This window comes from Cryptotermes secundus, unplaced genomic scaffold (genome assembly GCF_002891405.2).
Source record: "Cryptotermes secundus unplaced genomic scaffold, Csec_1.0 scaffold1406, whole genome shotgun sequence".
Lineage (NCBI taxonomy): Eukaryota > Metazoa > Arthropoda > Insecta > Blattodea > Kalotermitidae > Cryptotermes > Cryptotermes secundus.
In genome coordinates, this window is record NW_019721015.1 from 370,320 (window position 1) to 396,586 (window position 26,267).

A 26,267-nucleotide genomic window follows, 5' to 3' on the forward strand; every position below is an offset into this window, starting at 1 on the left:
CGACAGCTCCACAATTTCTTCAGTGGTCCGTCGTCGATCTTCCTTGATGATTTCACGAATTTTTTCAACATTTTCATGTGTTCGGACCGTGGAAGGACGACCAGAACGAGGTTTGTCATCAATTGACATTTCACCATTCTTGAAACGGGAAAACCACTCAAACACTTGAGTTTTCTCCATAGCATCGTCCTTGTATGCCGTTTTTAACATTTCAAGAGTTTCTGTTCCACTTTTCCTGATCAGAAAGAATTTCACTGCTGCACGCTGTTCACGAAAATCAGCCATTGCAAAAACGACAATCACACAAAACAGTTGTCACTATAAACTCTGCCGAAACTAGTCCTTACCTTCTGAAGCAACGGTAGTCGGCTTATCGACTCAGGAATGTTAGCTCTGTGCACTCATAGCGGCAAAACGCGGTACTACAAAAGCTCTGCCCACAAAAAAATTAGTTCGGTTTCTTTTGGGTACCCCATCGTATATCTATCACTGTTATTGTTGTTATTTATGTTATTTTTGCTATTATTTAATAACAGATCCTGTTGTTACTAAATTTGTCAGATACTCGTATAACCTTGTAATTTTGCAATGTCTCCATGTTGGTAATTGTTGAGTTACAAGTGATATTTTGTACACATTTTGTAGTCATGTTTATAGCCTATGCCCATATCAAATTTTATATGCCTGACTCCAGAAATTCGTTACTTATATTCATAAATCTGGAAGCTAAAGAGAATGTTTGCATGACCTCCATGTTGCTATTTTACATTCTTTTAAAATATTTTTATGTTGGTTGTTTGGTAGCATTGTCAGTATTGAGAGTATATAGTGCTGATATAAAACTATTATTTCCAAAGTAACAGGTATTTTTCGAAGTTATATTACCATGTGTCATTTCAATACAACGGGCCTGTGGTTTATGATTGTTTGATAAACCTTTGTCGATAAAGTTCCGAGAGTGAGTCTGTAAAAAATACAAAATTCAACTTATTAACTAATGGTTCCTGTCCCTTCAAAGTAGTCTACTCTGCAGTCAGTATACTGTTGTCAGTATTTCAGCAAGTCATGGAAGCAGCTGGTGAATGCCTCATTTGGAATGGCTGTGAGCTCTGTTGTCACAGTTGCTTGAATAGCCTCTATATTCTCATGTTGCCGTCCTTTTAGCATTTTTTTCTGAAGTTGAAACAAAAAATCGCATGGAGAGGTCAGGGGAGTACAGGGAATTTTGAAGCACAGTAACGTGTTTAGCAAGAAATCTGTTGACATTTAGAGCTGTGTGTGGTCTCACATTGTCATGCAACAAAGTCCACTTCCTGATGCCCATAGGCCAGAACAGTGATGTGAAAGTGCCTTGCATATATGCCTGAGTACGAAGATGTAAAATTCTTGGTTGACAGTTTGCCCTTGTGAAACAAATTTGTGATGAACAATACCCCTGGCATAAAAAAAAACGATTATCATAGTCTTTGTTTTCGATGGTTGTCACCTCACTTTCTTTGATGCTGGAGAACCAGTTGACCACCATTTGATGCTTTGTCTCTGCGCTTGAGGGTTGTACTGGAAACACCATGATTCATGCTCAGTAATGTTACTGTTGACAAATGTGGAATCATTCTGTTCCTCGTGCAACAAATCAGCACAAACTGAATCTTGCACCTACTTTTGATCCTGAGCAGGTGTGTGCGACTAGCCTGGCTTTGAGTTTTCGTTTACCCAAATCCTCTCGCAGAATTTTGTGCCAGGTTGACTTATTGATATTCAGGGCATCAGCTAACATGCGCACTGTAACAGTATGGTCTTCCTGTATGATGTGTCTGATGTGAACCACATTGTCTTCATTCTGGGAACTCAAAGGTTGGCCTGAACTTGTGTCATCCTCCACCCACACCCTGCCTGACACGAATCGCCTGTGTTCCTCAAACACTCACGCCCAAGATAAAGCTTCATCGCTGTAGGCATCATGCAGAAGATTCAATGTCTGTGGTTGTCTTTCCCAGCTTCACACAAAATTTGATGTTAGTTCACTGTTCAAGTTGAACGTTCATTCTTCTCACAGCAAAAATGCGCAACTGACAATTGACATGGGATTTTTATGGAATGCCCTGCTGCCTAGCAGAGGTTGAGCGAACTAAAGTAAATAACACAGGTGAGCCATAAAATGTCCTGTATTTAGAACATATCTTCCCAGAAATGCCACCATTTACCTAGGCTGAGATATTAAATCAGTCTCGGAACTTTATGGACAAAGGTTGTACACTAATTTGAATGTCACTGGTTTGAAATTTACTAGTAATTTCTTTGTTTTCCCCCCAAATTCTGGAAAATTCTGTACCACACTCCTGCTACCAGGGAATGTCACTGCGAAGCACTACTGGGCTACTGGAATCAGCCTGTCATAACCAATTCACATTTACATACTTATGTGTTAGATACAATCAGAATTAGTGCATTGTTGTTTCATTGGCATATCCATTGCTCTGTCCCAGAAGTAAATCCATAGCAGCATACTCTGTAAAATTGTGAGGCTCCCAACCTGCCATGCTCACTTTGCTATGCCTGGTGGAGTCCTGCCGTTTCAACACCAGAACAGAGAGCCCATGAACTCTACTGCTTGAAATGGAACATGTCATGCAATACAAATGTCAACAAACATTTCATAGCGCACACCCCATCTAATGACACAGTGCTCTAAGAGGTTGATGCAAATGTGAGTATCACTCATGGTTGCAGTGAGCCTTCTTGGATACTGTTTATCTGGTATCTCATCAAATGAGCCACGCTTCATAACTAAACATTCTGCAGCAAGGAGGTTCCTGACAAGACTGCAAAGGACTCCTGGATTACAGACATTAACAATACACCCTAAGTAGGAAGGTACTCATTTTTGGAATGCTCTGTATTTTTGATATTGGCTAGGAAAGCAAATATCTCAGATAGGCATGTACATCTGTTTGTTCTCTGTGAGGTATCTTGTTATGATATGTGCCAGGTACATTCATCAAGTTCCAGAGGATCAGTTTTATCAGACTCAGCCATTTTGCTATTTGAATATTAGTATTTGATTCAATTTTATTTTTTTTGCAGAATCAGTTTATGGGATAATGAGAAGGAGCGGCTTATACTGTTGACAACACAAGTACTGATCACTGTAAAGTATGATTTTATTGCACTAAAACAGCTGGAATTCCGAAAAGTATCACTTGATTTGGTGGACACTGTAATTATTGGGGATCTCATATATCCTTCAGGCTCCCTCGTACCGTAAGTATATGTATGTAATTTTCTGGTAATTTGTAAGTGGGAGACTGAGTCAGAAATACATTTTTATTGTATGGGCCATAATATTTGATTATTTCTAGAGCCAGCTACTATGCGGGTAACTGTCCAGATCCCTGCAGTGCTAGGCTATGCTGTCTCACCCCACATATGTTTTGCATTGGGTTCATATGCCATTTAGCATTACTCTGTCTTCATTGATGGGTTTCTCTTTATTTTGTCTCTCATGAATAAAAGAGTGTTTGCACATTGTAACATAGTTGTTAGAGGCACTATGTTACAAGCCGGATGGTTGCAGGTTCAGTTCCTGACGAGATCGTTTAATTTTTCAATTGGCCTAGTCCTTACAGCTGCACTGTGGCCATGGGTTTGACTCAGCCTCTAAGAGAAATGAGTACCAGCAGGAATATTCCGAAGGGGGGGGGGCGGTAAAAGGCAGCTGGTGCGTAAGCCTGACAACCTCATGCCATCTGTGAGCCGATTTTCTAGAAAAATGAGGGAGTCTCGACGTCTCTCAACCCTATGGGCTTCCATGGCCTGTTACAAGGATAGCTTTACCTTTTTATTTTACCTTAAAATATGTACACTGCAGTTGCTCTAGATTACAACACTGAAAGGGTTAAATGTCGGTAACCAAGTTTTGACATGAGGAGTAATGTGTGGGTTTTATTTTATTGCGTTATTTAATAATGAGTATGCACGGAGGTGACTTCAGATGCACTGATGAAGGTCTTGTGGTGACATAAAACAAATTTTAAAATATTATTTATATTTATAAATTATTTAATATTGAATAATGAAATTGAAAGTTTGGTGTGTAAATGCTTTTCAGGAGATAGATTTTAGGAAATTCAAGGGGTTTGTTGTCACTCTTTGCTACTCAGCTTTCTTGAGAAAATTGACAGAGAGAGAGAGAGAGAGCATAATTGCATGTACATACTGTAACATGTCTGCTGTGTGATGCAACACAAATAAATTGCGTGGGTCTTCAGATCTCAACGAATTCTTTTATTGGACGCGTATTTGTACACACACTCGTACAATTATTCACGTAGAACGCTATTACACCGTTAGCACACTCTGGAACTCTTCTGTGAAGTCTGAGCACAACCTGCTTCTATCTCGCTAGAGTCGAATCCAAAATGGTGAGTACAAAACTTGGAATCTCTTGTGATACTTCTGATACTCATGACCTTATGATCCTGTAATACTCATGATACTGACACTTGTGAGAGCTACACACTCTTATATAGCCAACATTCGGACGGAATAGAGAATACCTTATCGAAGGGCTAATTTCATCCGTTGTTGCACAGCGAACAATCTGTTGCTTAGGAAATACAGAACACCTTGTAGAAGTGTTTGGTTTCATCTGTTGTTACGCATCGAACCCTCTGTTGCACTTTCATATCCGGGGAAACAGATTTGTTGTTTTGGCAATTCCTATGCAACGTCCCACTGTTATTGTGTTTCCATGGAAGTATCCTTTCCGGATTCGCGACATCCAACAATACATACATGTGGTGTTTAATGATATGGTCAGTATCTGCATTATATAGTGTTGAATTCAGGGATGAGAGATGAATGATGAATTGAAGAGAATCTGGTAGAAATGGTTTATGGCATTTGCCTGGGGGAGTGAGGAGAACCGTGAATAAGCTCATCAAGGATAGCCGGTGTCTTGGTCAAGATTGAAACCTGAATTTTTTTTAGAAATGTCGCCACTGTGCCACCATGCTTGGCAGAAACAGTTCTCATGATGGTTGGTGATTTAGTCTGTCAGTGTAATGTCTTATTTTGTGTTACATGTAATAATTGAGTTTTTTAACACTACTGTTATCAAAATGTTATTTTATAAGAATGTATTATTTCATGTGTAGTAATGTGATATTTACTTGACTCTGAGACCATCTTTTGAACTTCTGCTTTCACTTAACAAATCAGCGTATTTTGGCAAACAAATCTGCAGCCAAACCACATGGAATTTATTTGGAGATACATTAAAAGTTGCAATATCTGGCACCTTCAGAACCAAAGGGCTGCCAGATATCAGAAAACTGTACCTAATGTAGTTACTATAGGATTCTGATGATGGTGTATAACACACAGATATATTGGGTTTTCGGACTTCATCCACCGTCCTCGTTTTAAGATAATTAAGAAAAACACGATGTTTCGGAAACTCGATCTGTTTCCGTCCTCAGGTGAGGGAAAACACCTATTCTGTTGGGTCCCTTAGATAGAGCTAGCCTCAATCACTGGATGATCACGATGTGATCGTGTTTTTCTTAGTTATCTTAAAACCAGGATGATGGATAAAGTCTGAAAACCCAATATCTCTGTGTATACCTAATGCGTATCTTAGTGTATATAGCAACCTCATGGACAGACTTGATAAATTTGTCAGTTAATAACCTGTCCTTTTTTTCCTGCCACACCTTTTGTTCCTTTTTCATCATTACTTATGCAACATGATGTATATGTAATCTAAGAAAACTAAAAAGACATCAATATCTCACTCTTTTAATTATTATATTCACAATTAGTCAGTCACCAGTTAAAGGGGCTCTCTGGATCATCCAATGTAGGATTCTGCAGCTTTTACTCTATATGTTTAGAGCCATTATATTATGTATAGTGGGTATCCACGTGAGGTACAGTTCATAATTATGCAGAGTCTGTCCAGTGTCTGATGTATTCTTCTCCTCAATGAAATGTGAAGTGTTGCAGTACTGCAGTTGACACACATTCCTCACTTTGTGAATTTGCACTGATCCTTTTTGCTGATGGGTTATAACTGATTGAAGCTACTGTTTGCAGTGTTAGTGCTAGTTAAACAAAAGTGATTCAGTTTTGGGATACTGTGTAAAAGTACAAGAAGCTTGTACAGGTGAAGACTGCTTCAGTCTCGTGAACTGCTTATGATTCCAGTTTTAGACTGATTGTTGTCAAGTGTGCTGAAGAGACTAATACTCTACGTGGTGTCAAGGAATTACAACATTTTTTAGGTCAGTGGGAGGCACTCGAAAAAGAAATATCATTTATTACGTTTGAAAGAATATGCTTCTGGTACATAACGCTCTGTAGTTTGGTATATATTGCCAATGTGTTAGAGGAGTCTGATGTAACTGTTTTCAGGATCATGATCATGGAGGTAGTAAGTTTCTCCAAAATTTTGGTACCTTTCTAGTAAACTAATTTAATTCACATAGTGGGGGGGTCGAGTCCAGTTGGGTCCACTTGGCACGGCAGCCACTGATTGGCCTATTGTATCTTCTGTGGGTGAGTATGATGATGGAGAATTTTGTGGAATGAAGATAGGCAGGGGAAACCGAAGTACTCATAGAAAACCTACCCAAGTGCCACTTTGTCCACCACAAATCCCACTTGACCAGACCTGGGATTGAACCCAGGCCACCACGGTGGGAAGCCAGCGACTAACCGCTTGAGCTATGGTGTGGCCTTTCTACTAAACTATGTGATGTTATGTGCCAGAAGATTGTAAACTTAACACTCAGTGCAGTGAGAATCTAAAATTCCATCCTGGGTTAAAGTTTTTTTTTGGGGGGGGGCACTGTGAAGAGACTGAAGAAATGTTCATGCAAAGAAAATATGTTCTTCTTTTCCTTTTCTTTGTTCAACACTTCAAAGTGGGTAATCTGAGAAGGAAGCCTCTCTACCTGTCTTTATTCCCAAACCTCTTCCTCAGTTCCCTTCCATGTTATTCCTTGCCTCTGTCACATCTTATATAACCTGTTGTTCCCATTTGATCTAGGTCTTCCCATTGTGCATTGTCATTTTAATTTAAAATTGGTGGAATTCTNAAATTGGTGGAATTCTGTTTTTGTGCATTCCTAAAACATGCCCATACCATCAGTCACTAATTCATTAGTGTATTTTCATTAAAGTCTAATTCCCCCCCCCAGAAAAAAAATTATTTCTCCTTTGGGGGCTTCCTTCCTTATTTTTTAAAAATCTTAACGCATTTGCTGTTAGTCTTCTGGTGTTGGTGCATGTCAATTTTTTCTGTTCCATTCATTATAAAAAAGTGAAGGTATCCCTGTAACAGGCTCTGGAGGCCCATAGGGTTATGAGATGTCAAGGCTCCTACATTTTCTAGACAATCGGCTCACAGATGGTGGTGAGGTTGTCAGCGTTATGTGCCAGCCACTCTTTACGCCCCAGGAAGATAGAGGCTAAGTCGACCATAGTGCGGCTGGAAGGATTAGCTCAAATGAACAATCCAGTGACTTCATCAGGAATCAAACTTGCTACCTTCTGGCTTGTAGCACAGTGCCTCATCCAACTACACTTCCACATGCCCATCTGTTCCATACACTAACTTTTGAATATGCATGTGTTTCTTGTCTTTGGCCTTAGCAGCACAGTTGTGCACAGAATTTATTATAATTAGTAATAAGATTGTTATTCCTTAAAATGTTAGCACTTTGGGATTTCATTATATTCAGGGTCGTAGTATAGTTATGTGAATGCAGCGAGTTTTCTGAACTGTGCAGCCTTGAAGTGAATTTAAGCATTGTGGGATAGCCTGATGTAAGCTCTACTGTAGTGTACAAAGAAGCTTTACTGCTGTGTGCCTATCTGTGTGATTGAATCATGTTTGGATGTTTTGATGCCGGTTTATGTATCACTTGATATGTTTGTGGCTAGATAAATCTGTTCATAGTCATGAAAACTGGTTTGTTTCTTATCTGTAGTGGTTGATTTAGTAACAGAATTACACCAATGCCAAGTTATTTTAAAGTAACTGTATTTTACAAGTATATCTTACTTGGAAACACCTGGTTATGTTTCATCATTCCTGTAGATAAGTTAATCATTAAACACTCCCATAATAGTTTTATTTATGACTGTTCTGAGTGAATGTTTTCAACGTGTGTATTTGAAAATTATTTATTAAAACTTCAGCACACAATAAAATATATTAACACATCTGTTTTAATGTTTAAAGCTATTCTTTTGGATTTTGTCCATTATATTACTTTTTGTGTAAAAATCACAGTGTTTCAGAAGTGGCTTTTAGTTCCATCTTCAGGTAGACACGAAGCGAAGAAGGGAGTACAACACATTTCCAAGATGTGGTTTTATACAGAGTGTTCAGTCATTGAGGAAACTGAGGAAGTAGTGTGAGTCAGATACAGTATTTCTCACAGATTGCTGCTGTACCTGCCGATAGTAGAATGAGTCATCAGCGCTGATAAACGTGCACACTCTTGCTAGCGTAGAGCAGATGGATCTCTTCTCCATGTCTATTCCCTCGCATCAGTTTCAGTGACAATTTGGTGTCAGAAGTGGAATTGGACTTACACTCATGACCAACAAGATCTGGGAGGCCACAGTCCCCTTGCTGATTATTCTGTCTTCAAACACTTCCCATATTGTGACCATTGATGCATTAGTCATATGTGCTGTAGCATTGTCGTGCTGAAAATACCCATATTGTCTTTCTTCAACAGTCAGCTGATTGAAGAACAGATTCAGTATATCATTAACATAGCAGTAAGAGTTCACGGTTTCATGGAAAAATAAGGGGCCAATGATTCGCTGCTGACTTACAGCACACCACATGCCCACCGTTTTACTATGTCATGGCACTTGCTGTATAGTGTTAGGATTTTCATCGCTCCATATTCTTGCATTCTGTGCATCGACATGACCACTAACATGAAACCATGCCTCATCAGTCATGAACAGAACCTGTGGATCAATGATTCCATTGTGCATATTTGCAGTAGCCAGTTACAAAAATGACTTCTTGCTGCATAATTTGGTTGTTTCAGCTCATGCACAACTGTTACTTTATAAGGGTGAAATTTGATTAATTTTGTAGCTCTGAAGGCAGATCCTAGCAAAACACCGGTTTCCTGTGCTAGGCGTCTTAACGATTTTCAAGGACTGATCTGTAGTCGTGCCCCAATATCCCGAACTTTTTCTACAGTCACCACAATCCTCTTTGAATGCTTCTTTATGTCACACACTGAACCTGTGGCCCACCACTTTTTCACAAGTTTGGATACACACGACTTTGTGGGAACTGGCGAATCAGGATATTTATGATGAAACTTATGGATACATTTTCTGTAAGTTTTTTCCTTGCAAAAGTTTTGACAATAAACACGCTGTTCAATAGTGAACTTCATTTCAGTATATATGTCCACCACCTATAGACATCTCTGACACAGACTATTACTGCGACTTAACTGCAGTGACAAGTTCACGCCATCTGACCATCCACGTTTATCAGCGCTGATGACTTATTCTACTATCGGTAGTTACAGCAGCAATCTGTGAGGAATTTTGGGTGTAGTCAGTGGCATAGCGAAGTTTCTGCCTTCCTTGAACCAGTGTATAAAGAACATATGACGGAGCATGAGAGACTAGCCGTAAAGTTGCATTATACCGTGTCATGTAACTTTTAACTTGGTTTACACTTGATGTATAATTTCAGCTGGCAGGCTTAGCTGTCTTGTATGTTGAGATTGTTCCGCTTTTCTATATATTAGTCAGTGTCTTCAGGATGAATATGAGGTAGGTGAAGGATGCAGCTGAATATAATTTGGGTCTAGCAATGTAAGTAAAGGTGAAGTGTGGGAGTTTGAGCATGGTGGTATCCAATAGAAAGGGACCATGTGGTTAGGAAGAAAGTTTATAGGACCTAAAATCAAATGATAGGTTGATATTGGAATAGTGAATTGGAAAGGATTTAGAAAGAAGATGAATTACTGACAAAGTCATTAAGGTAAAAAGAGAAGGGTAAAGTCATTCCTGTGCTAAATTAATTAATTAATCACTGTGTCATGGAAACAAATGGGGAATGGAGGTAAAGCTCCACCATTCTCAACCTTGACACTAGATGGAGGTGAATGGTCAGCTTCCTGCCCTGGGCACTCTACATGAAGGGAAAGAACCCCTGGTTTCCATTGGATAGGAGGCTGGGTAGGCCTCAGAGCTGGTCTGGGTGCTTTGGAGAATACAAAAATCTCTTGCCCCTGCTAGGAATTAAACCCCAGCCATCCAGCCTATAGCCAGTCACTATACTGACTGAGCTATTAAAGCATACATAAATAAACTTCTCTACCTAGTGAAAAGTACGTGGTGTGTTCAAAAAGTATTGAACCTTCTTTTTTCCCTCATAAACCAATGAAGCGCGGGAGGCTCCCTTTGGTGGAAATGTGGAGGGGACATTCATGCGCAGTTGTGAATTTTTTCCCGCCCACAGAAAGCGTCAGTCGCTGGCAGTCGGCCTATGAGTGAGGATGTGTAGTGAGCGCTCGCTGGTCGGAGTCCAGTAAGGTGTAAAATGATGGAACAACATGAGCAGTGACAGTGCATCAAATTTTGCCAAAACCTTGGCGATACCCAAGTGGAAACAATTCGCAAGATTCAACAGGCTTTTGGGGACGATGCCATGAGCAACTCACGGATAAAAGAGTGGTACAACCGCTTCAGAGATGGCCGCACAACAGTGGACAGCAAACCGGGTTCAGGCAGACCCTCAACAAGCCGAAATGAGAATGTCATTGAGCAAACGCGGACTTTGGTCATGGAGGACCGTTGTATCACAGTCCGAGAACTTGCGAACGAGATAGGGGTAACATTGGATTGGTACATTCAATTTTGACCGAGGATTTGGGCATGAGGACAGTGTCCGCGAAATTCGTACTGAAACTGCTAACAATGGAGCAGAAGCAATGCCATCTGGAAATCGCGCAGGACATGCTGGACAATGCAAACAGTAACCCCAACTTTCTGAACACTGTGATCACAGGCGATGAGTTGTGGGTTTATGGGTACGACCCGGTAACCAAGATGCAGTCGTCACAGTGGAAACATCCAACATCCCTGAGGCCAAAAAAAGCACGGCAGGTCCGCAGCAATATCAAGGTCATGTTGGCCGTTTTTTTCGACTCCCGTGGGGTTGTGCATCATGAGTACGCACCACAAGGCCAAACCATCACAAAGGAATGCTACCAGGAGGTCCTTCATTGCCTTCATGATGCTGTGCAGCGCAAACGACCTGATCTGTGGGCAGCAAAAACTTGGCAGCTCCATCATGATAATGCATCCGGCCATCCTGCGCATCTGATTCAGACTTTCGTTGCCAAACACAACATCCCTGTGGTTTGTCAGGCTCCCTACTCCCCTGACATGGCTCTGTGTGACTTTTGGCTATTTCCCAAGCTGAAAATGCTGCTGAAAGGAACCCGATTTGAGTCGAGAGAAGACATCATGCGGAATGCGACGGCCCGGCTGATCACCATTCCAAAAGACGCATTCCAGAAGTGTGTCCAACAGTGGTGTGTGCATTACCAAGGAGACTACTTTGAAGGGGATTAGGGTTTTGTAAATCCAAATCAATAAATGTATTTCTGCCGTCCAAAGGTTCCATACTTTTTGAACACACCACGTATGAAGGTACCATGAATGGCTTATCTTTTGAAATACTTTGTCCACTTTTACTTTAGAAGAACCTTCACATACAGTGATCTTGGCAGTGTTGTAGTGCAGCTGTAAGATTATGTTGACAATGGATTGTACTATGAATGTTCTGAGAGAAGGAGAACTACAGTATGTTAAGATGGTAAGAGTTAATTACATTGTAGGCACCCATGAATCCACGAAGGAAAGGATGTTATGTTGCTATATGCCATTCTGCTGATCACAGTGGCCACACAGTTTAAGGCAGGGGCCATCTTCACCTGCTCGAACACTGGGGTCATGGGTTTGAACCCCATTTGAGGCATGGATGTCTGTGTGCATTCTGTGTTTGTGTTGCTCTGTGTCTAGGTAGCAATCTTGCGATGGGCTGATCCCCCATCCAAGGAATTCTCCTGTCTGCACATATATAGGATTAAGAAACTGAAAAGGTCGCCAAGGTCCAAAGGACCCTAGAACCATACAGGAAGACAGTGACATTCTAGAACATGAATTTTTCTGCAGGTGTGAAATTGCTATTTACAGATATTTCATTTCTGTGGAATTATTATAACAGCAAAGTGACTGGTTCTCTATGAAGACATGGTACTATGGGTTCTGATAGAAATTTAGAATTTTACATTTTGCAGAAAAGTGCTGCATCAATTTTCAGGGCAGAAGAATTTGCTATGCATGAAAATTAGGGTACAGATGTAGAGGAATGGGGAAAGGTCTGGAGCTTTGCAGATGTATTTCCAACAGCTTGTACATGTTAACCTCCCCACTCTTTTTCCAGTTCATCACATATAATTATTTAATCTTATTTGACAGCAGATAACTTGAGCAGTTCATGTGATATCGTTAGCAACCAAGTAACCACCCAAAATCATTGAAAGTAGTATTGTATCTCTATAAAGCTGCAGAAGAGAACAGGGAAAGTTGCCTAATGTTTGATCTCACTGTTCTGTCTTTGAGTTTATTTAACAACACTGTCAGTATTGAGACCATACAGCATTGGCTCATTATCATCATGGTGAAACTTTGCCTCTGAGCTTTATTGTTTTGTTATTTTTATTATTCAGTAGCAGTCCTGACAGCCATCTTTAAATATGCTTTGTTGTAATGTGTTAAGAATATTGTCTGTTGTTTTAATGTGATGATGGTTTAAGCTGCTAAAATGTAGCTTGAGATATGTCCCACTCTGTTTATGAACATGCACAGGCTACAGGTGTGTGTGTGTGTTACATGTGAAACAGTAATTAGTTCCCTTGTCTGGGATATGAGATTCTCACAGCAGTGAGTATTCAGGTTGTAGTTTTGTGGCATCTGACATTATGTAGTTCTTAGGTAGGTGCTGTTGCTTCAGAGGAACCATCTTCAGGCTGGTCTGAAACATTGGTACCTGCCTACTGAACTACATGCCATCACATACAAGAAGATTATAAACTTGATTAGTTTGCTTATCTATACATGTGCACAAAAGTGTGTTGAATATGTGAAGGCACACATTGAGGCTTTATTAAGGGTTTTAATTGTTGAACATTTTTCCATTAAAAATGTTATTGTAGGAGACTCAAGTTTAAAGGTGTTCAGAGAAATATGTGAACTACAGTCTTGAAAGCAGTCACTAGTGAACCACATAATACAGATGTTAGTGAAAAAATTCTTGTCCCTTAGAAATCAATATTTGTAGGGTAATAATTCTGGACAGCATACAAAAAGATTGTCAAAGGTGATTGTTTAAAAGTCTTTGACAATTTTTCAGTTGTTATAAGAATATTATGTTGAACATTGTCCATTGTATATTTAATGTATTGTTTCAAAAACTGGATCCATTTATGTTAGCAGGTGTGAGGGAAGAAGTGAATCCTACTGAACAGGATCTGTTATAAAGAACTGGGTCCAGTGATCAAGTCTAGCTGTTTCTGACAGTCCCAGCTGAGGTAGGATCCTGTCCCCCAGTATATCTGATGAGTGAAGTGGATCCAGTTTCTGAAATGTTGTGTAAGTTCGGTACACCTCGGGCAGAGGACAGTGACTGAGGGTGCCCTAGTTCCCTTATACTCCTCACTCTCCAGATCTCACACTGTCAGGTGGCCAGCCTGTTTGGGCTTCTGAAATATATATAAATTTTATTGTTAGTGGGGTGGGACTAAGTCCTTTGTACTGTGGCCACTTCTGGCCTATTGTATCAGCCCCAGATGATAGGTGAGGTTGATTGTGGAGCAGTTGGTGGAATGAAGATTGGCAGGGGAAAACGAAGTACTCTGAGAAAACCTGCCCCAGCGCCACTTTGTCCACCACAAATCCCACTTGACCAGACCCAGGATCAAACCCGGGCCAACGCGATGGGAAGCCAGCGACTAACTGCTTGAGTTATGGCGCGGCCCTTACATATATATATATATATATATATATATACACTTTTTGATTCCATGTGGACAGAATCCCAAGACCTACTGCTAAATATTATTTGAGTATTACATAGTGTAGCATATGGTCCTATTCAAAAGACATTTGCAAACTTTAACCAAGAACTTGAGTTTCCATATTATGGTCTTTTGGATGGTGCAGATGAAGAAGATGCTGGCAGTGTGCCTCGAAACCATTGGTACCCACCTACCAGACTACACTCTGTCATAACCTAGAAGAGCAGAATATGAATCCTCACTGCTGTGAACACCTCAGATCTCCAACAACATGGTGGCTGTCACGTTCAGAATGCTGTTTGTTCTAAAGGATTGAGGGCTTTCTTATATTATGGCTTCCTGTGTACTAACTGGTTACTCTGGATACTAATGCTTGGCTTGTATGTGGATGGAACATGTTGTAGACGGCTGAATGGTCTCACCTCAGGAGTGGTGACAGTCGTGAAGGGCTGCTTGTTGAGACCACTGCAAGAGCGGTGGGCTCAAAATAAAGACTTCTCTGCATCTGCATTTGACTTCATTAGTTTTGAACCCAGGTATTGAGCTGGTTCAAACATGTATGGTGATTTAATTCTTCTATGGCTTCCCTTGATATTTTCATTTTAACATTGTGCTTGTATGGTTGTATTATTTGAATTTACTTTCTTTTTTCAGAATTTTGTAGCAGGACTTTTTAAATTCTCTGATTTATTTGTTGCTAATCCTAGTTTGGAGCCGGGATAGTGGAGTCAGTATAACGACTGGCTACAGGCTGGATGGCCAAGGGGCCAGAGTTCAAGTCCCAGTAGGGGCGAGAATTTTCTCTTTTCCATATTGTTCAGACTGGCTCTGGGGTACACCCAACCTCCTACACAATGGGTACCTGGGGCTCTTTCCTGGCAGTAAAGTGGCCGGGGCATGAAGGTGACCATTCACCACCAACTAGTGTCAAGGTCAAGGAAATGTGGATCTATACATCCACTCCCCCATACGTCTTCATACCACAGTGCTTAATTAGTTACGCACAGGGACAGTTTTACCTTAATCCTGGTAAGCTAAAGGCAAATCTATCCCTGTAACAGGCTGTGGAGGCCTATAGGGTAATGAGAGGTCGAGGCTCCCACATTTTCTAGACAGTTGGCTCACAGATGGCGGTGAGGTCAGCCTCACATGCTGGCCAGCCTTCATCCTCCAGGAAGATTCCTGGTACTGATTTCTGTTAGAGCCAGAGTCAAGCCCAGGGCCATACTGTGGCTGGAAGTATTAGGTCTATTGAAAAATCCAGTGACCTCATCGGAACTTGAACCCAACCTTCTGGCTTGTAGCATAGTGCCTCAACCAACTACACTACTGCATGCCACCCTTAATTCCAGTTCTGTATGATATGTAGGAACATTTCTATACATTTAAACTTTTGTGCATGTTAGTCAGTCAAATATGTTTTTTATCAGTTGCAGAACTGCTTCTTTTGTGTAATACAGATGTTGCGATGTTTTTAGTTGCTGCAGTCTCATGTAGTGTGAAAACATTCAAACCAGACTCTTTCCCTGAAGACTTAATATTTGAAGTGTTCCATTTGTTATGAACAGAGCCCTGTGTTTGATTTCCTTATGCAGTGCTAATCACATTGTATGTAGGTGTCAGTGTTTCAGATTTGTTTTGTCTTTTGCAATAGTAGATAATAGTGAAGTAGTACCCATTTAACACTCCCCTCATTTCTAGAAAGTAATTGCCTTTTATTTTTACATACAGTCAACTCTCGATTATCCGGGGGCGGATTAACCGGTTTGCAGCTTAACCGGGACTACTGAGGCTTTTTTGAGGCTTATATGTTGTTTAATTATCATTCACTTTTGTTTCACATGGTGAGTTGTAACACTATTTTTGCACTAATGTGAACCAAGCTCTGCATTCTTTGGTCCCGTTATGCTAACACAATGTTCTAGGGTAGGGGTGAAAGAATGCAAGGATTTGTGGAAAGTTTCAAGGACAGATACATCGCCCCAGTTAGTTTCTTTGTATCGATCTTCAAGTGCGTTAGCCAAATGTCATGGTGTGAAAGGAAGCGTGTTGTGTTAAGTATTCAACAGAAAAAGGAAAATGCCGTGAAAAAGTAAACGACAGTATTAAATTTTTTTAAGTAAGTGTTAAGTGTGAATATTCGTAAAAAGTGTTGGATGTTGTTGAAGACCGTGATTGAAATAACTAATTCATACTTCAGTGTAATGTAAAAAAAGTATTAAATAGGCCATGAGATGATATAAAAATGAGGTTGAATAAATTTAAATACAGGTAGGCCTATAATATTATGAAGGTACAGTATTACAGTACTACTTTTAATAAAATTTGTCTTAACCGGGTTTTCGATTAATCGTGATTTCCATCCCCACCATTATCCCGGATAATCGAGAGTTGAATGTAGTTTCAGAAGCTAGTTGTGATAAAGTCATGGAACAGTATTTTATATTGATATAAATGCATCTTTTGCATGTTTCCTGTTTTTCTTGAGATTATATTTGTAGTACAGTGCCCTTTCTGGATCGTTTATATCTTATTTTTAAACATTTCAAAATGTCACACTTCTGAAAAAATATTTTTGAAGAAATTATAGGCCTATGTATTTTAGGGCTGTAACGTTTTTGTTGCCATGGTAATGTTTTTACTGAGCTGTTGCATAACAGTGATAGCAGGATACACACATAGAGACAGATTCATGAAGTGCACTGTTGAGATGGACTCAGGTGCCATAATATATGTACCAAGTTTCATTAAGATTGGTTCAGGAATTCAGAAGTTGTTAAGGGAGGTACACAGACATGCAGACAGCATAGTGATCTCATAAGCTTACTTTTATTTTTTTTCAAAATAAGGAAAGTAGGCTAAAAATGTAAAAGTTTAAAATGTGCTGTGCTGTTAGGATAGTCAGGTTATGTGTGTTTGCTACTTCCCAAATATTTAATTGAACAATTGGCTTTGCACTGGAAACTCTGTCCAGTGACTGCTTTGTTCGATAATTGAAAATAGATTCAAACAAACATGTCTTTGAGGCTATAGCTTGTGCATTTAATATAGTGGCAATTTGTAATTTGCTAATGAATGATGATGATGATGATGATAATTACAATGCCAAGAATAATAATAGAAGTCTACAGCATATTACTGCTGCAAACAGTAAAGAAGTGCCAACTCCAGTAGGATCCAATCATGTAACTGCTCACAAGATCAACATGCAAAATTGCAGTATATTTTTCAGTGCAGTATGAAAGTAGGCTTTTTCAGTTTTGTTTAGATCTCCTCTGTTCTTGATGCACAGTTAATATTTCATGTGCATGTGATGCATTGGCGAACTTTATCTTGGAGGGGGTATTGACAGTAGGATTAGTACTCTCTTTGCAAATCTTCCTCTCTCTCAGATTTAGAATATGAAAAGTTGAAATAGTGCTGTGTGTGTGTTGGGGGGGGGAGGGTTATGAGGGTAAATATTTAAATGTAGATATGTCTATCATAGGCCGCGCCATAGCTCAAGCGGTTAGTTGCTGGCTTCCCACCGTGGCAGCCCGGGTCTGGTCAAGTGGGATTTGTGGTGAACGAAGTGGCACTGGGGCGGGCTTTCTCCGAGTACTTCGGTTTTCCCTGCCACTCTTCATACCACCAAATTCTCCATCATCATCATCATCACCAGGGGCAGGCTACAATAGGCCAATCAGTGGCCGCCATGCCGAGTGGACCCAGTTTGACTCCACCCCCCCACTAAGTGAATTAAAAAAAAGTCTATCATGAAATAGCCAGGGTAGTGCAGTCAGTATAGCGACTGGCTATGGGCTGTATGACTGAAGGGTCGGAGTTTGAGTCCCATCATACAAACTGGCTCTGGGAATCACCCAGCCTCCTACCCAAGGAGTATCAGGGGCTCTTTCCCTAGGAGTGTGTGAAGCTGATCACTCACCTCCTCTTCTGCTAACCCAGCATTGGGGTCCTATTGTTCTGCAGGAATGTGTTGTGCGAATCTTTGCCTAGCATTTGTTATACACGTCACAGTACTTATCAGTGTAAATGCTTTAATGCAGGGCTTTCAGTCATCGAGGAAACCTTGCAGCAGCATGGATCAGATACAACATTTCTCACAGATTTCTGTTGTAACTGCCGATAGCAGAATGAGTCATTAGTGCTGATAAACGCGCACACTCTCGCTAGCATAGAGTGGATGGATTGTGTCTCCGTGACTACTGTGCCCTTTCCCGCTAGTGAGAGTGCAGTCATGTCACTGATTCTGTCACATCAGTTTCTGTACATGCACACATTCATAAGAATACTATAAAAAGATAACACAGACTTACTGTGCTTTATAACAGGCGCTGAATGTGACCCCCTTCTACTTACAAACATGCCTCCCATCACGTAAGTAAATTATGTGACACTTTCTGAAGTTGGTCCATGGTAATTGTATCAGTTACACGTGTTATTTCAATCTGCAGAGCTTCAGCGCTGCGAGGATTATTCTTGTAGACTTTTCCCTTTTGGTTTCCCCAAATATAAAAATTGCAAAAACTGAGATATAGGGCTCTGGGAGGTCACAGTCCCCTGCTGATTATTCTGTCATCAGACACTTCCCATATTGCAACCATGGTTACATTAGCCATATGTGCTATAGTGTTGTCTTGCTGAAAATACCCATATTGTGTTTTTTCTTCTGTCAGCTGATTGAAGAATGGATTCAGTATATCATTAATGTAGCGGTCAGAGTTCATGGTTTCATGGAAAAATAAGGGGCCAATGATTCGCTGCTGACTTACAGCACACCACATGCCCACCGTTTTACTATGTCATGGCACTTGCTGTATAGTGTTAGGATTTTCATCGCTCCATATTCTTGCATTCTGTGCATCGACATGACCACTAACGTGAAACCATGCCTCATCAGTCATGAACAGAACCTGTGGATCAATGATTCCATTGTGCATATTTGCAGTAGCCAGTTACAAAAACGACTTCTTGCTGCATAATTTGGTTGTTTCAGCTCATGCACAACTATTACTTTATAAGGGTGAAATTTGATTAATTTTGTAGCTCTGAAGGCAGATCCTAGCAAAACACCGGTTTCCTGTGCTAGGCGTCTTAACGATTTTCGAGGACTGATCTGTACTCGTGCCTTAATATCCCGAACTTTTTCTTCAGTCAGCACAATCCTCTTCGATTGCTTCTTTATGTCACACACTGAAACTGTGGCCCGCCACTTTTTTACAAACTTGGATACACACGATTTTGTGGGAACTGGCGAGTCAGAATATTTATGACGAAACTTATGGATATATTTTATGTAAGTATTTTTCCTTGCAAAAGTTTCGACAATAAACACGCAGTATAGAGACCAGGCTACATGCTGGGTGACCCAGGAGAGTCAGTATAGAGACCAGGCTACATGCTGGGTGACCCAGGAGAGTCAGTATAGAGACCGGGCTACATGCTGGGTGACCCAGGAGAGTCAGTATAGAGACCGGGCTACATGCTGGGTGACCCAGGAGAGTCAGCATAGAGACCAGGCTACATGCTGGGTGACCAAGGAGAGTCAGCATAGAGACCGGGCTACATGCTGGGTGACCCAGGATGACCCAGGAGAATCAGTATAGAGACTGGGCTACATGCTGGGTGACCCAGGAGAGTCAGCATAGAGACCAGGCTACATGCTGGGTGACCCAGGAGAGTCGGTATAGAGACTAGGCTACATGCTGGGTGACCCAGGAGAGTCAGTATAGAGACCAGGCTACATGCTGGCTGACTATCAAATCTCGGTTCCTTCCTTGGCAAGGGCAGGAGATTTTTCTGTCCTCCACAGTATCCAGACCAGCTCTAGTGTGCACACAGCCTCCTGCCCAATGGATACCAGCGGTCTCTCCCCACGGCAGTAAAGCACCCAGGGCATGAAGCTGACCACACCCCTCTGCTGTGCTCCCCAGTGGCCTAAATTGTACTGTGCTTCATCAAGCACAGGAATAAGTTTACCTTTAACTTCACTGTGCCTTAAAGTTTATTGTAATGATTAGGTGCAGTTGTAAGTCATGTTTAAATGTGACCTGGTAACTGACCTCACTCTGTGTGAGTTACCACTGCATTTCTCTCTAAGAATGTCTTTGTGGTTCTGTGAATTTAGATCCCGTAATATTCGAGGGTTGAGAGTTATGTGGAATAATGGACAACCCATAACATTCAGAAAGAAGTGGAATCCTTTCAGTAACGATATACCATGGACAACATATACATCACATCCACTTTTGTGGCGGAAAGGTAAGTTCTTCGAATGGAATGCTTTCTGTTGTGATATAGATAGTTTTTAATTGTGTACATGAAGTGCATACATAAATAGGAGAATAATGTTAAACTGGATCTTAAAGAAGTAGTGAATGATGATGTGGACTGTGTCTGGTTGCTTTTGGGTGTGGCAAAGTTGCATGAAGTTCCTTCTGTATGTAAGCTTGTTTAAGTGAACTCCATTCAGAGATTCCTCATGGCAACTGAGGCAGGTACTGCACCTGTTGTTAGAGGACTGTCTGCGCTGCTGCTGAAACCACTGCATCACCATGGCCTTTGATGTTTTCATGCAATCCAAATCTGCAGCCTGTTAGTACTTTCTTGAGGGGTCTGAGCACATGAAAGTCAAACAGTGACAGGTCCAGGTTATGTGGGGAATTGCCCAACATCTTTCCATACAAGGAGCACAGCATGTCCTGGACAGTGTGAGCCACATGTCAATACATGCTGTTTGCAACATAATGGCATCCCTCACAAGTTTGTTGGGACTGAAGATCTCAAAGGCTTCCACAGCAGTTCTGTGTGCTTTGGGTCCTCAAAAGAACTGAAGTACAGCCTGCTGGTCCTGTTTAGACAGTTTATGCAAGTGAAGTGCACCCATTCTGTTGTGTAGCTTGTGATCAACTGCTGGTATGTGACAGCCACATGATTGCCTGTGATTAGCCATATTTGCTAACAATCAATCCAATGACCTCATCAGGAATCGAACCCATGACCTTCTGACTTGTAGCACAGTGCCTCAGCCAATTCAGTAGAGTAACTAATTACTGAATGGATGCACTGAGGACGGAGCACGTAGTAGTGTTGTTGGTTGAGGCACTATGCTACAAGCCAAAAGGTCGTGGGTGGCCCTGGGGTTGACTCAGCCTTTAACAGAAATGAATACCAGGAATCTACCTGGAGGTAAAGGGCAGCCGGTGTGTAAGGCTGAAATCCTTCCAGCTGCACTATGTACCTGGAGTTGACTCAGCCTGTAACAGAAATGAGTACCAGTAATCTTCCTACTGGTAAATGGCTGACATCCTCACTGCCATCTATGGACCGATTGTCTCGAAAATGTGGGAGCCTTGGCATCTCATAACCCAGTGGGCCTCCACATACTGTCACAGGGATAGCTTTACCGAGCTATTCTCCATATTATAATTATTGGAGTTGTTCACTAATTAAACCAGGAATCTGTAACTTTGGCTTTTTGGGTTCAGCTACATTGTATGTTGAAATTGCTTCATGGCACACATTGCAGTTGCCATCTGTGGGGTGAAAGATGAAAGGGGAGAATCTGGCCCAGTACATAGGTCTCATAGTGGGTGTATATTGGACCACATTCACCATAAAGATGGTGACTTCAGTGTATGCTGAAGAGTAGAGGCTGCTTCATTATTCAACCCAACTAACGCCCAAAAGCTAGACACTGGACACAGGCCACAAATGCCTTGGGACAGGAATAAACTGAAACAGGCTCTCATCATTGCGTCATATCCCATAGCAGACATGTTGTAATGTGGACCATAGAAATATGAAAGTCTGTGCATGGAACAGCTCTTGGGTAGAGATAGTGCTGGTTGCTTAAAAGACCACTCAAATTAGATGCAAACAAAGACAGCATATTTTTGTGTGTAATTTGCATGGATTTTGATGGAGTAAGCAGGGAATATTGAATTTACATTCTGCAGCTTCTTCCCTTCTGAGTCTTTGGATTTTTATAATTCTTTACACAGTATGTACAAGTGTACTACTGTTTACACTGGCCAGAAATCAGTGTATTTAATTCATTAAATGGCGCTGTTAGTAGTGTAGACTGTAAAATTTCAAATGATAACTTAATGTGACACTTAGATCCCTTCCTAGGGAATGCGTTGACAAACACATTTCCACGGAACTAATTTTTCAAAGCCAACTTATCATGGAACACGTTTCAGGGTATACGAACATGAAAGGTGTTCCCACGGAAATAGATTATTGGAAACCAACATGTTTCTGTGAGATCACCAGATTTTCCCTAGATACGGATACGCTATATAAGATGCCTTTCAGACCAGAATCAAGTCAGTTGTAGTTCAGATCAGAATAGAGAGAGATCACATTGGATCAGAAATTAGCTGAAGATTTATTGTGAATCATTGTACAAGAAGGTGTTAATAAATCCGATCATCCAATCCAGTACCTGTTATTATTAGTCATGCCCATAAACACGTAACAATAATTAGTACATAACAAGTAGGGAAGGATGTCGACGCATGCAGTCATATGTTTAGCTACTGCGGGACCTACGGAACAATGGCTGATACCATGGAAATCATAACATTAGGAAGAAAGGGAAAATATTTGAACACATTGGGAAAGTATCACATTTACAGTCAGTCAGGATGATCTGAATATGAATGACACACGCATTGATACACACAATCCCATATTTCAAACATTACACAAAATTTACACAAGACAACAGTACACACATCTCCCCCATTCTCCCCCCACCCCTCACCACCAAGCTACATTATAAATACAGAAGTAAGCACTCCACACACGCATAAGATCTACCACAGTGAAGACAACACCATACACTGGTGGAGTGAACGGCATATGGACAGGGGCAAGTGAGTAGAAAAACAAACAACATAATAGTAGTAATAAGAAGCAAAAACAACAAAAAATGTGGGTTTTACATATTGCAGACCTAACAGCAACAATGGGCTTGCACATTGAAGCAACAGGCAGCTGAAAAAAAAACAAGGACGGTCGAAATATATACTGTTTGGACAAGTGGACAATGCCCTAGAGAGATGTAGGAAGTGTACACAATTTAATAATAATTAAAAAAAAAATTAAAAATTTAACATTAAATTTAATTTAAAAATTGTAATGAAATTTTAGTTAATTGCAATAGAAAGTCAGTCAGAGTTCATGGTGAATTGACTAATGTTAGCTGGATTGTAAGTGCAACATTCAGTTACACCTGAAATGTATGACCGATATTCAGTGTAGGTAACAGTTTTGGCGAATTGAAGTACCTGATGGTGGCCGGTTGGGGCCGAAATATGTTGTAAAAAAGTGGAAATTCTAAGGAATAAAGTGGTTGCATTGCTGATTGAACTGTAATATAAATATTCTATATGAGTTGAGAAGATGCTTATCAATGGGATGGTTGTGACAGTTGGAATGGAGTGGGTATGGTCAGTTTGAAGGTACTGTTCTTGTATTTATGTGGAGGGACTGAGGAAACCCACAAACACCTGATTCAGGCAAGCTGGTGAGCTGGCTAACATTTGATCCAGGCACCTCTTCCTTATGAGCCTTGCTGCTGTGCTAACCTGCTTTCATGTTCAATTTTGTTGCTGTTACTGAAATACAAGTCACCCAATTTATGTAAGTCTGGCAGCAGGGGAGGAAAGGGGTTCCTCTTGTATGCATGTGTCTGCACTTGTGTTGCAATGCCTGTTCCTTAGCAATTGAGCTGCAGGCTATGTAGAAGCCAGGTGGCTCTTTGTGGGCATTGCTTCAAAATGTACATTTTTCTAAAATTCATCTTTCATTCATGATTAGAAGAAAAGATTGTATTCAGAATTCAACCACATGTTTAATTTATTGTGGTTGTCTTTGAGAATAAACCCATATACTTGTATTATATTTAAGCATCCTGTTGCACTCCATACGATAAATGATATAATGATACAAATTCCGTCCCAAGTGCAAACAATATATTATGTGTCCTTGATCTTGCTCCTCTACGTTACATGTTTCGGCCTCAGACGGCCATCATCAGGTGTATAACACTCACGTTGTTGTCACACTGCACCCAGCCCAAAATTTAACATTTGAAACACTTTCCTTGTTATTATCAACATCTACTTCGTTGATATCTGTCTGGTTTGTAGATTATTTTACACACATTAATTTTGACGTTCTTGTAGTAGCACTATAAAATCTTTAGTTCTGATTTTAAAATCTTTTAAAATTTCTCTCTACATTTTAAATTTAAAATTGTTAGGGTTACTCACCCTATGTCTAAAGTGCTGCAGCGGCAAGTCTTGTTTCCACACTGTATACGTGTTATCCTGTGTAGTCTTCCTGTGTGCGTGCCGCTGTTATTCTTTACAAGTGTTCTGTTATTCTCTACACGTAGTAAAGAATAACAGCGGCATGCACACAGGAAGACTACACAGGATAACATGTATACAGTGTGGAAACAAGAACTAGTCGCTGCAGCACTTTAGACATAGGGCGAGTAACCCTAACAATTTTAAATTTAAAATTTAGAGAGAAATTTTAAAAGATTTTAAAATTAGAACTAAAGATTTTATAGTGCTACTACAAGAACGTCAAAATTAATGTGTGTAAAATAATCTACAAACCAGACAGATATCAACGAAGTAGATGTTGATAATAACAAGGAAAGTGTTTCAAATGTTAAANTACTTGTAAAATACATGTATTCCCCCCCTCCCCCCAGCATGTGGGTTGATACTTATGAGCATGGCATGTGTCTCAGGGTATCACATTCAGTCAGAAAAGTTAATTTGTTGAAGGGTGAATTTTCCTCTACAGTATGTTAAGGTACAGCTACATCTCCTTGTGATACATATTCCACTGTGAGGATGTGCTGCTCATTGAAGGTTAGATTAGAAAGAGATGCTGGAGCTGTGGCCCACAATGTAGATTCATTGCCCTGATGCCAAAAATTTGAGAGTAATTCCATAGAACAGTCCCCTCACCCAATGCAAATGAGACGTGGAATCTTGGGGAGTATTAGTTAGTTATTGGAGAGGGTGGGTTTCCCCATGCACTGAGACCAGTATTGGTCCATTGTGCTTCCCTTCTATGATATTCTACCAGTCTCTATACCCTACCGATACTGGTGCTTACCATCAGTCCCGACCAAGCCAGCGAGTTCGGCCTCTACTGGCTTAGCGGTATCTATAATGCTTCCCCCATCAGAGGCGTTAGAGACTACTGTTGGGTGGGAAATGTCCTTGAATTTGGCTCAGTGACCTCCTTAGGAGATATGAGATTCTTTTACGTGCCGTAAAGCTACAACACGGGACCCATGGCTTAAAGTCCCTCCCGGAGGACTTGTTCCCAGAATGTTTCCGCCCTTAAAAATTCCACGACCTCCGCCGGGTTTGAACCCACGTACTATGAGTCATGAGGTGGGAACGTTACCTCTAGACTACGGAGGCCACTATCTTGGGGAGTAAGTTCGAGTGGTAAGTGAAACTGGGAAAACAGACAAAAACAATGTAGAGGGCTATGGAAACTGGACAAGTTATCCAAATGTGAAAGTTTATGTTCATATCTGCTGTAAACCAATGTGCGTAGAATGCGCACAATGGATGCACATAAGTTCAGTCTACCTGTGCACATTTGTTTCATCTTTGAAACTGATTCTGACTGATTATGTATGAATGTTATGTTACTGGGGGTCATCCCAAACGTGTAATCCTACACCCAGTTATGGTAAAATGGCAGACACAAGAATTCATGGTGTCATTGGCAGTAGTGCCACTACTGAAATGTGATGACTGGTAACCTGTGAAATGGTAGCAACGATGGTAACCAATTTTAGAGCTTTATTAAATGTACAAGGTGTGGCAATAAAGAAACCGGATTCATGCTCTAACCCTTTATTAAAAAAAAATCAGACAGTCGAAATGTTATCCCCTTCAATGTAGTCCCCTCCCCGATCCCTACACCGCTCCATGCGAATTTTCCACTGTTGGAAGCAGTGCTGCAGGTCATCTTGTGTTATGCTCTTCAAGAGTTGCGTCGCTTTTGCTTTCACTGCATCCACGGACTCGAACCTGGTCCCTTTCAGCGCAGACTTGATTTTTGGGAAGAGAAAAA

General features: G+C 40.7%; 1 protein-coding gene across 4 annotated transcripts in view; it reads left to right on the forward strand.

The window, feature by feature from the left end:
* The window catches only part of LOC111875289 (tumor protein p63-regulated gene 1-like protein), a 36,287-nt gene that overhangs the window by 6,758 nt on the left and 3,262 nt on the right, over positions 1 to 26,267 (forward strand). Inside the window, exons 3-6 of one of the 4 annotated variants that reach the window (XM_023871401.2) lie at positions 3,085 to 3,261; positions 14,546 to 14,677; positions 20,269 to 20,402; positions 23,102 to 23,240. In XM_023871401.2, the coding sequence (XP_023727169.1) occupies positions 3,085 to 3,261; positions 14,546 to 14,677; positions 20,269 to 20,402; positions 23,102 to 23,148 (490 nt within the window). In that variant the 3' untranslated portion in view covers positions 23,149 to 23,240. Of the gene's footprint in view, positions 1 to 3,084; positions 3,262 to 14,545; positions 14,678 to 20,268; positions 20,403 to 22,345; positions 22,489 to 23,101; positions 23,241 to 26,267 lie in introns of those variants that run through there. The other 3 variants (XM_033755768.1, XM_023871399.2, XM_023871400.2) reach the window with 3 other exon arrangements.